The 11,662-nt window shown below is 47.8% G+C and overlaps 1 protein-coding gene across 1 annotated transcript in view; it reads right to left on the reverse strand.

Moving 5' to 3' along the window:
* Nucleotides 1–1,715: 1,715 nt before the first annotated feature.
* LOC142574582 (uncharacterized) overlaps nt 1,716–11,662 on the reverse strand; it is a 10,901-nt gene continuing 954 nt past the window's right edge. The window contains exons 2-5 of the mRNA XM_075683632.1: nt 8,199–8,282; nt 4,361–4,541; nt 2,785–2,952; nt 1,716–1,748 (exon numbers count right to left, since the gene is read on the reverse strand). Coding sequence (XP_075539747.1) covers nt 1,716–1,748; nt 2,785–2,952; nt 4,361–4,541; nt 8,199–8,282 — 466 coding nt within the window. The remainder of the gene's footprint in view (nt 1,749–2,784; nt 2,953–4,360; nt 4,542–8,198; nt 8,283–11,662) is intronic.

The following is an 11,662-nucleotide window of genomic DNA, read 5'->3' on the forward strand; positions in this document are numbered from 1 at the left end:
ACGAGTTGCCAAAAATGGACTGTGGTATATCGTCTGCAATCATGCAGATTAAGCAACACTATAGTATCAAATAAGAAGCGAGTCAAGTAGCGCTAATTTATTATAGCTTTAATGAGTTTTCTAAAGAAAATTACTCACATTAACCTTGCGGTATATCTTTGAGTTAGAAATTTAACGCCAGGTGGAGAACGATGTCTACGCGTATCCGGGTTTTAATTCGCAGAGTGGCGCAGATGAGTTGTCTTCGCAGGCGTTAAGTCAGACAGCTTTGCTTGCTGGGTCGAATTGAAACAAACCTTACATTTCCGTGAGTCCCGGCGGATACATCTGCTGCCTCAAAGTGATACCTACCTTCGATACCATCCCCTTCACCTGGACAGACGAGAGGTATTAAAAAAATAATAACAACATGGCTTCGGACCGTGCCTCACCAGTTGTAGAATGGGCACGTCGACCACTTCGTGGGCGACGATCATCGGCAGGTGGATGGGCAAGATCATGTTAGTGCAGGCGCCCAGAGCGGCCGGCACCACGTACAACCACGGCTCGACCGCGGTCACCTTGGCCTGCAGGGGACGCGTACGCCGACAAAACTTGGCTTCGGAACGTCAACGCGAGTAAGTGGGCCACGTGGGCTGGTATGGTGGCGCTGCTGCTGCTTCGAAACGCCCAGCGCCACCTATACAGTGCACGGCGCAAATATTCCCGTTGCAACCTGACGCGCCGCGCGACGCTGCGCAAGCCTCGTCAGCTCCTGATTATGGAATCCACGTGCGGCGCACTGCGAATCGGCACATGTTGATCGGAGTTCGGGTAATCGAAGAAGTAGAAGAAAACAATTATTTGTGGCGATCCATTTTCCGCATGGCGATGTAATCGAAGAACAATGCACAACATCCTAAAATCTTGAAATGCGCCGCTTGCCGAAGTTCTGTCCGCCGGCAGGCAGTCTTCAAGATGTGAAAGAAGGCATTCAGTGTGTTAATTAAGGCGGGGGTGACACCGGCTGGCGTGAACTTATCTTACTCTTCATTTCGCAGTGCCTAGATGGTGAGCAATGTTACGCTTCTATCGACTGATGTGGTTTAGTAAGATTTGTGGGTACGGCGATTCGAGACAATTATTATTATAATTTTTTTTGAGTTTGGTAACTGCTTCGTCAGCGTCTACATACTGTGGTCGCCAACGGTGCGCAGTACGTTCTTTCGTGTACTCTGGGTCACCAAAACGTCTCCTCAGTTAATGAAATCTAGTATGATGTTTGGTACTATTTCTTTCAATATTTTAGATCAATAACAAAAAAAGAAAAAAGAAATCCGCTAGATATCCTGGAAGGAATCAGGTTGATGAAACTATTCCACAGATTTTTTTCGTGAGGCTAATATTTTCCGGGTGCAGGCGATATGACCACGATAATTGGAAGGGAGGGCCGGTCTATTAATGCGGTTACCATTTTTCTGTGAATGTTTTCAGCAGTACAGTATTTCGAGTGGTCTTTTAGGCTGCCCTTGCAGCCGAGATATAATTAAGATCACTTTGTTTTCTTTGTGCTATTCCCTAATTCACAGTGATTTCTTTCTCTGCAGTAATGTTTTCACAAGTAACCATTCCAGGTGCAGGCGGCGTAATGTATTGTTGCGCGGAGTATTTACACGGCAGTAGCTGGTCGGCGTTTGTTAAGCTGCACATCACAAAAGCCCAGAGCAGCAGGATCGTTAAGTCACACCAACGTCGTTGTCTTCATTGATCTTTGAGGAGCAGGAGTGTCGTAAAGATCTTGAGCAGCCTTAACAATGTCATCAAATTTAGGTAGGCAGAAAATCCGCATTACCATTTACGGATAAACATGTTATACTCTCAGTAAAGAAACTGAAGCAGATGCAGGGCCATCTTTCGCTGTAGTAAGGGGCTGATGCGGCCATCAGAAACGGGAGGGGTCTCTTTTTATACAGTTCTCAGCTAAGCTGTGTGACGGTGCATAATGATGATATATGGTGTTTTATGGGGCAAAAAGGGACAATGATGGTCACAAAACGCCAAGCTATAAGATGTACATGCGCTTCTAAACAGCGAAATATATATAGAGAGTTTGAGAGTCACTGCCTCGATAAGAGCCGTATACGATAACACGGTAATTTCACCGAATTGCACATACCCGTGTCATTTTATCAATGTTTTTGTCATTTGTTCCGTTCAAAGCTTGCAAGAGATGGAGAGAAACCAGGAGGCACATTTGAATGCATCAAAGTAGATGGAAGCGGACTATCTGAATATTAGGAAACTTTAGAAATAGGAAAGCGCCAAGTTAGGGGTCACTACCGGTATATATAGGCATATCGAGACAATACAAGAGCACACAGAACCCAAGCGGTATTTGAGTTACGCGGATGGGAAATGGCGTTATATTTGAGTACGCATAAATTCAAACTCACTTGAGATACTCTTTTTGCGTTATTCTCTATACGCAGGCTCAACGGCGTCCACTAATTTTGCGACGCCCGTTTCAAAAACCTAATCAAGCGGCTGGCACACTACCCTTTTAGAATGCCAGGTGAAAGACATTTATAAACGCATAGTTGGAGAAGTTCCCACAGCAAGCATGGCCGTCCGGATGTCGCGAATCTGTCATGTTGGTACCCGAAATTCGCAAGAGCCTTAAGCTTTTTTTTTTTTTAGAACAAAGAATGGCTGTTGTATGTAGTTCCATGTAGAGGAGTGCGAGTTGCTTTTCACCCAATTAACCCGATGCCATCGAATTTCAGTAAGGGCCGGCGGCTCACTCACGATTTTGACGACGAAGGGCATAAGGTCGACGTTCAGCGAATTGTTGTCGGCGACCTCGGCGAGCACGCTGCCGATGGCACCCAGCAGCAGCTGGTTGGCGAGCGGAGAGTTGTGCTTCCAGAACTCCGAGCCCAGCGAGTCGAAGCCGATCTCCAGAAGGTTGTTGTTCTGGAGCCACAGTAACCCAGATTGCGCTCACCATGTAAAATGCGCTGCCTCGTTTCCACTGTTCAAACAAACTCTACAGACGTCCTATACTGTGGACCCATTTGTTCTATACGGCGCAAGTTGTCCGAGTATGGCCAGTGTGCCACGGGCGATGAACTATATGCGTCATCATGGCGAGTGAGGCCTGTCGCCGCAAGTTTTCTCCGCCTATGTCTCTTCCACAAGACATACTACAGTCCCGCCCTGCACAATGACGTTATTCTTCCTCCGTCATGCATTTCCCCTCGTTTCGATCATGCACAAAAGGCGGGAATAATGTCGTGCTTAACGCAAACATGTCACATAATTTGTACCCTGCACCTCACAAGACTGGAACCACCTTCCGGGATCAGTCACGTCCACTGCTCATTATTCCCAGTTTCATAATGTTTTAAACACTAGTGTATTGCTATGTAACTAACCAAGTATGTAATTATATTTGTTGTCGGTCAATTGCTTGAATTTTTGTTGTTTCCTGCTTTCATCTCATCTTTTCGGCTAACATTTCATTAAGAGAACAAAACCTGTATCGGTGTCTCTCTTCCCGTATGTTCCACTCCCCTCTGTAATGCCTCTGGCCCTGAGGGTAATACTAATAAATAAATAAATAAATAAATAAATAAATAAATAAATAAATAAATAAATACCTCAACTTGCACGATATAAAGGTGGCGGCTGCCACCACATTGTACACCTTACTACAGCTGTACCCTTCAGTATACACAAGCGTCCGTTTAGCTGCATGCTTGTCGGTGCTCCTCCCTATCAGTCATGGTGTCATAATGTGCGCTAAATGCTGACGTAATATGTGGGGAAATCGCGCAAGTTTCTACGTGGGAAGCGGCAATTATGGCCAGAAATGTGGCGCCATGAGGCGCCTTGCGCCCTGTCTCGGTGGTCGCCCGCTTGGCTCCGCGTAACTGCGTAGCATCTTCGGCGAATCTCAGCTATTTGCTAGCAAAATTCCATACGGTTTCTGGGCAGTTTGTCAATTCGAATAGGTACCGCATTAATTTAATAGAGCAGCCCGCGAAACCACGGTTTTTTTACAATTACCACATATATAGCTGAAATTTGCCGTATGTGTACCCGAATACGTCGTTTTGATGTATAAACCAAAGCCCAATTGAGAACTGCGGCTCTTGGAGAGATATGATCTCTTGAACTTCGATGCCCATTCAGTTACGCAGCACCGAGAGAGAGAGAGAGAGAGAGAGAGAGCGTCACACTTCTGGTACGCCTCGCGTCACGGCGGATTCCTGGGGATGTGCGGCGCGCCTAAAATCGTCGCGCTTGCCGTGTCTCGGGCTTTCGCGTGCGTCACATGCGCAGCCCGTCACTAAACGTGCAGAGCGGCGCCGCAGCTTGCCTCGGCGACGCGCGTGGCCAGCTGCACGGTGCTGTTGACGATGACGACGGCCCACGGCAGGTCCCGCGACACCGTCGCCCAGACGAGCATGCGCCTCTCCTTCTCCCAGAACCGCCGGATGGTCACCGGCATAGCGCTGCTCGCCACCAGGAGGAAGCTCAGGAACGACAGCAAGTTCTCGCTGTGCGGGGCGGGACAGAGAAACGGTGCGCTCGCGAGGCATACATTCAGGAGGAACTGCGTGTGTACGAGCGTCTCATTACTATCCCCTCTAGCCGACGTTTAATTACGTGCAGTCGTGACAGAATTTGCTGTCGTGACAGAAGTGCAGTCGCATGCCACTGCTCACCTGCTGTAGGGCGGTGGGAGCTTACTCAAGCGTCAATCGCTTTTATTCCCATCCCCTCCATCAATGTAAGGGTGATGGAAATAAATCGTTATTATTATTATTATTATTATTATTATTATTATTATTATTATTATTATTATTATTATTATTATTATTATTATTATTATTATTATTATTATTATTAAATGCAAGAAATTTCTGGCACGTGCCTGAGAGGAGGGCACCGTTAGATTGGGAGGAGGAGGGAGGGATGGAGGCGCCGCTTTGTGTGCGCGCAGGTACATCCATGATTAGCACGCGCCTTTGTACCTCAACGTTTGCGCCATGTTTTTCCACATGGCGCAAACGTTGACACGCAAAAGACACGCAGCGGCAGTAGAGGAGATTTGGAATCTAACAATGCAGCAGGTCGAGTTGGAATCTATATACAGTGAAGTTTTGCTTGAGTGCATAAGGAGTCGAGACGCGAGTTTGTATTTATTGAATTTCCGCACGATGTAACACGGAAGGCTTTAGTATATGCATTGTAGAGACGCTAACGCAATGCCACGGATGCGCGAAGGCGAGCTTTCTGGTTCTTTTTTTCTTTCCCCCGCACGGCCGGCACTGCCGCTGCTGCGGATGGATGGATGGATGGATGGATGCTATGAACGTCCTCTTTGGAACGGGGCGGTGGGTTGCGCATGCGTGGAGACGAACGCCACCTGGTGGTGGTGCGAGGAACCCAGCGGCGCGCGTCCTCCGCTGTGATTGGCTGGCCTGTTCTAAAGAACAGCCACGCCGCAGCACCCAGGGCAAAGAAAAGCTTCGCCTTTAGAATTTTCCCGTTAATTCTGCGGCACCTACGGATGTTGACTCCAGACATAAACTCTCAAAAATACTTCATCGGCGAAAATAGTATTTCCTGATTTAGCGTGAGTTGCGCTTGGAAAACAACGAGCCACTTCAGATATTTGCCCAGTGCAAAACATTGCTGTCGATTCAAAAGCAACAAAAGAAAGAAAGTACACTACTACGCGACAACATATACTATAATCACAGGAAATACGTACAGGTATGCGTCTCTCCTGTAACACGCTTGGCCCATGTTAATAAATTTTGGTGCACAGCTAGGTCTAGTCAGAAGTGTCTTACATGATAAAACACGTTTTCTTTTCATTAGGGCTCCTAATTTTAAGGCGTCTTCCATGCGTTTTCGAGCGACAGCACAAGCAGTACCTGAAAGAGATATCCAGCCCTCGCCATCTCCATCCTTGTCACCGGCCGAATCGATACGTGACCTGTGCGTGGATGCACACGAAAAGCAGTTCAGCGAATTTTTAGCTTCATACGCTTTAACGCTGCGCTGGCACCAGTACCCTGTTATCATGGCCGAAATACCTGCCGTTATCAAGGATGCTGGATTTGTGGCCGGCGTGGAAACAGGTGTGCCAGCCGGTAAACAGGGAGTGATGGCGTTGCTATTTAGTGTGCGGCTGGGGTCAAGCACTACGAAGTATGTCCGAGAGCCTGCTATTCGCTGTCGCTGCACCGCGCATCGTTATATAGCCCAATAGATGTCATCTGACACGGCTATCCGGCCCAACGATTCCTCCTCCAGGAAGCCAGGCAAAGGCGGTAAGGCAGGTTTTGCCCAGATCAAACGTAGGAGCTTCAGCTTCTTTCCTCAAATTGCTACTGTCGGCATTATACTAGCGTCTGTTTTGTCGGAACTGCTTTGTCTTTTTTTTCTCCGTCGCGTCCTGCTGTCTTGGTGCTTTTGTGACTTACTTCCGCCTCCGGAGTCCTTGCCCGTGTCCTCCTTGAGACTTCCCCTGGAACAAAGGGAGTAGTATCAAGCTGCCAAGAATACCGTTCGGAGCTGCCGCCAGTCGAGGGCAGGAACTCCCGAGTGTGCGCAGGCGTCCACCTTCGCCCCGGGAAATGTGGGAGGGCAGGTGGGCCAGCCAGTCGATGGGTAACAGCGGTCTAGGCTACTGCCACCGTGTAGCGCTCGTAGAAGCCACGGGAACCGTCATCGCAGGAGGCACCACGTGTTCGCAATTAAGACTTGGACGACCAGGGGACAGGGAAGCCGTGCCGACCCGGTGTCACCTGTTCCATTCGATGGCTTCAGGGTGTCCGGCCGCTCATCGAAAACACCGGGTCAAAACACATGGGAGTGGCTGGTGTCCAGATATGTAGCATAGCGGTAGCTGGCCTACAATGACGGGTACAGCTGAGTGGCACCCCGTCCTGCACTCTTTCCACTCACATTGACCTGCAGTGGCCAGCTCCCGATAGAATGTGGGTGCCTTTGTGGCCTAATGAGGCGCCACGGGTGGGGTGGCGGCTGCTGGTTCGTTGGTTCTCTGCGGCTGCGTCGAGACCTACCCTGTGGCAGGCCCAGTGGCAGCGGCAGGGGTAGTCGTATAGCGCACCGCTTTCAATGTGCAGCTGCAGTGCATGCCGCAACGCGAATCGGACGTGCCAGCGCGCCGGAGAAGCGGCGCAAGTGCTCGGCGCTTTCCGAGCGTTGCTGGCGACCGACTTTGAACATACAGGCCTTGTCGGAAGAAACTAAACCACTTAAACCACTGTTGTTTGCCAAATTTTGGCTGCGTCCTAAAATGTCAGCGAAACTATAGAGAACGATTGAGAGCTTGGCAGCAGTGCGGCTACAACAAAACGCCGACGCACAGCCTTTGTCGAAAGAAATTACGGGCCAGTCCGCGTTATCACCATTATGTCATTCGGCTTCTACGATGATGATGATGATGATGATGATGATGATGATGATTTATTCGCATCCCCTTTGAAATAGGGCGGGGACAAATCGCCTGTGTGGGGCGTCCCGTGGCGCCTCTGACACTGCAGACCTCTGGATGATAAGTACGAGAGCTCCTTTCATTTTCCCTGGGCAGTGAACGTTTGGCATACCATAAGCTTCTTTAATCAGGCCTGTAATCTGCACGGTGGTCATGTGCGACGTATGGCGAGCGTACTTTTGACACAGACTGTTAACTGTCGTGGCTTGCTGACAAAAGAAGCGTGGGCTGCGAGTGACGGACGTCATGCATGGAGGACGTCATGCCTCGTGGCATGCAATCCTGCTCAGCACTTCACGAGAAAAGCTGTTCTTTTCTTCTTTTGAAACTGCTAACTGCAACGCCAATGTATTAGCACGTTTTGGGCCGGATATCTCGAACTAAGTGCTAGGCTCACCATTTCTGCTAAAGGTATACGACTGTCCCTTTTGATATTAATACATTGGTTCTGACGTGATCAATGAGAAAGGTACCCAGTGAAACATAGTACGAGATGCAAGGTAACTGCTCTTAGTGTCCACTCCTTAATGTGAAAGCGTACGCACTATCTACTACATAAATACTACATAGCAAAAGAAAAAAAAGGGGGGGGGGGAAGGCAGTAGGTGGCGCATCGATTAAAGCCATTATTTATTAACGTGCGTGCATTTTGTGACAAACAATGTACCCTCCACGACCTTACCTTGTGCTGTACCGGAAAACTGTGCTCAGTATCATGAAACCGATGTAGCCCACCAGACAGTAAGCTATCAAGAGGTCGTTGCTCCTGCAGCAGAGACCGCATGTTACGAAAACTTGTCAGCAGCAGAAATGGAACTTGAGATCGCATTTGCAACTTTGGCATCCCGCTTGTTACGTTGCGCATTGAAGCGACAGGATATTGTCATTACACGCCATTCCTCGCTTCAACAGGTACGAGTAGTCAAGTGCAATATTTACAACGATGCTTAGGTCTGGCCGGGACAGTCAAGCCCTCAAGTGCTGAGGAAATTCATGTTACAGCCCCCTGCGGCGCGTACCGACTGCCTGAAGTACGACAGCCACTGTGCTGTGCGGTGAAGTTTGTGTTACGGAATTCTATAAAGCAAACGTGATTCAAGGGCCAAAATCAAAAATTCATACTCCGCCTAAAATAAAAAATAAAAATTAAATAATGACGGAAATAGAAAGCCAGAGAAACAGGCCTATCTAATGCACTTGGTGTCATATCTTTAAAGAACACCTCATTGCGCAAGTCAGGGATGAAATCGGACCAAAACCGACAATTTGGTATGTTTGCCACCTGATTTTCTTTTTTTTTTAATCTATACCATGTTTGCCGCAAGAGAATTTTAACTGGAAAGCACAGCTCCAGAATATTCAAGTAAAATAACAGTAATGAACGAATCAATATTAACTTTACCGATGAAAATTTGACAATTTGATAAAATGTTTTCGCAATTTGGGGCTCCTAAAGCACTGTCTTACGCAAAGTTGCCAATAAGCTCTAGTAAATATTGAAGACAAGCCTTTGTAGGTTTAACACGCGAAGTTGCACAGTGTTATACAGCAAAAATAACTTTTATATTAATTTTCCCGCAGTAAAACAGGCTTCACGTACTTCAGCAAATGTTAAACGTGCGTCACGTGACAACAAAATTTCCTTGGACAAAAAAGAAAGGAGACCTAGGAGAAAATGACAACGAGCAAGGTAATAAATATCCACGATTTTTTACTTGGCGCGGAATGACCTAACGTAGCGCTACGTTGTTACGACGTCATACCAGATTTTGCTTTAAGCTAGTAGCTTTTTTCGGCTCGATGAGGATAGCAATAGGGGCTTGTTGGTACGGCATATCTTATTTTGTTATAGCGCAAGCTTGACACGGACAACAGAAGGCCCATCTGAGCGCTGTGTGTGTCAGATGTGCCTTCTGTTGTCCGTGTCAAGTTTGCGCTATAACAAAATAAGGTTCTTCAGCTCGATCTGGTCCGTTTTACGTGGTCGGTGGCTCGTGGTCGCTGGTCGGGGACCTTCACCGCAGGCGCCGAGCACGTGCTCCAGCACGACTGAGCCACGAGGCGCCCGGCAAACTAGTGCCGTCGACAGCAGGTGCATTACACGCGTGCTGTCGCGCGAGAGCTTTGTAGCGTCTGAAGGTTTACAGATGTTTCGAGGGGGCTGCTCGGGAAGGTGGGAGAGCAGGACGGCCAGTCGCCTTCCACGCATTGGCAGAAATTAAGCCAGCAGTTGAAATAATCAGAAGGATAAGAATGGGCTGGTGGGATGCGTTTGGCAGGCATTCTCAGACCATGAACAGCAGGTTGCCATTATCCCTCAAGAGAAAAGTGTATAACAGCTGTGTCGTACCAGTACTCATCTACGGGGCAGAAAGGCTTACGAAAAGGGTTCTACTTAAATTGAGGACGACGCAATGAGCTGTGGAAAAAAGAATGATGGGTGTAACGTTAAGGGTTAAGGAAAGAGCAGATTGGGTGAGGGAACAAACGGGAGCTAATGACATCTTAGTTGAAATCAAGAAAAAGAAATGGGGGGCGGGGGCGCATGGGCAGGACATCTAACGAGGAAGGAAGATAATTGATGGTCATTAAGGGTTACGGACGGGATTCCAAGAGAATAGAAGCGTACCAGGGGGCGGCAGAAAGTTAGGTGGGCGGATGAGATTAAGAAGTTTGCAGGAGGGACAAAATGGGCCACAATTAGCACATGACCGGGGTAGTTGCAGAAGTATGGAGGAGGCCTTTGCCCTGAAGTGGGCGTAACTAGGCTGATGATGATGAAGTCAGCAGCTTGGGGGGGATTTCATCTTGCTTAGAATATTATCGGATCCCTGCTAATCGCTCAGCAAACGCGGAACTCTGGAATGCGTACCCGATTTTCTTTGTCATAGGTTTGGCGAGTGACGATCACGTGCCGTCAAATTCGAGAATGTCGTCGTTGGAGGCGTTCTACAACTTCCCTGTAGCACAGCGGAAGAGGTGTATGTGTGCGACACGTCGGTGGTCCCTTGTATTCCCCAGGAACGTTAAAGGGACACTAAAGAGGAAAATGATTTCTTGTGCATCAGCAAATTACTTTTCTACGACACCAAAAACGCCACTCTTACCACGATAAGACGCTTGGTAAGCGCAAAAAGCGCAAGAACGAAAGACGGTGGCGACGCCTCCTTGAAGTTCCAGCACCTGGTCGCTGTGACGTCATAGATTTTGATGACATCTTAATTTTGAGGACCTACTTAATTATATATAGGTACAGATCGACTACATTGTGTTGTAAAGGAACCAAATATTAAACATGGCAAGTTTCGCGTACCTTTACTCAGCCAACGCGGCCCATATGTGAAAACATAGTTTGGAATCCCCGACGTCGCACTGACGTAGCGGCGTCGGGGTTTCGGCGCGAAATTCAAATACTGATACTTCGACCTTCATTTTCTTATCTAATAATCAAACTATTATTTTGAAATTACCGCCCGCAGGGTTCTCAACCAACGCTTTATTTGTCTAAACTGATTTATTGTTTCCCTTTAGAGTCCCTTTAATTAACGAACATTCCTTAATGGCAATTTAATCAGTGATAATCGAGTGCTTTCTGATGTCCGTGGTAGAGAACAGTGCGCCGGCTAAAGATATAATTTTCGTGTAAATTCACTGCACTGTTTTCATTTAAAGCATGTCACTCTCCACTGAAACGTCCTGCTTGCTGTGTTCCCCGAGATGAAAAAACGAAATGTTTCTAAGAGCGCTAGCCTCGTTCACTTCGTTCCTCTGTGGCTATCCTTCTATCGCCAATGCCCATCCCTACAACTGCACATCAGCCGGCTAGGCGCAGTAACAAGACTTGTAGGGGAGCTACTTGATGCGGCGCAATAATTCGCAAAATTTTGAACCTTGCGCCAATTCGCCCAAAAGCTGCTTTATCTGTCGGAATCGACGTGCACGCTTTTCTTTGGAACCGCATTAGCGGAATAGAAGCCGTTCCCGTCGTCCCCTATGTAAAATAAGGGCTCGTGGCTTCTGGGATAAACAAAAAAAAAAAGATCTATCCGCTTGCATATTATTTTCGAAAAGCAATTTCAGTTCAGTTCATTTCAATCGCACAAATGGCTCACTGCCTACAGCGAACACGTACTCGATGGGGCCCCA

This window comes from Dermacentor variabilis, chromosome 3, assembly GCF_050947875.1.
Source record: "Dermacentor variabilis isolate Ectoservices chromosome 3, ASM5094787v1, whole genome shotgun sequence".
NCBI lineage: Eukaryota > Metazoa > Arthropoda > Arachnida > Ixodida > Ixodidae > Dermacentor > Dermacentor variabilis.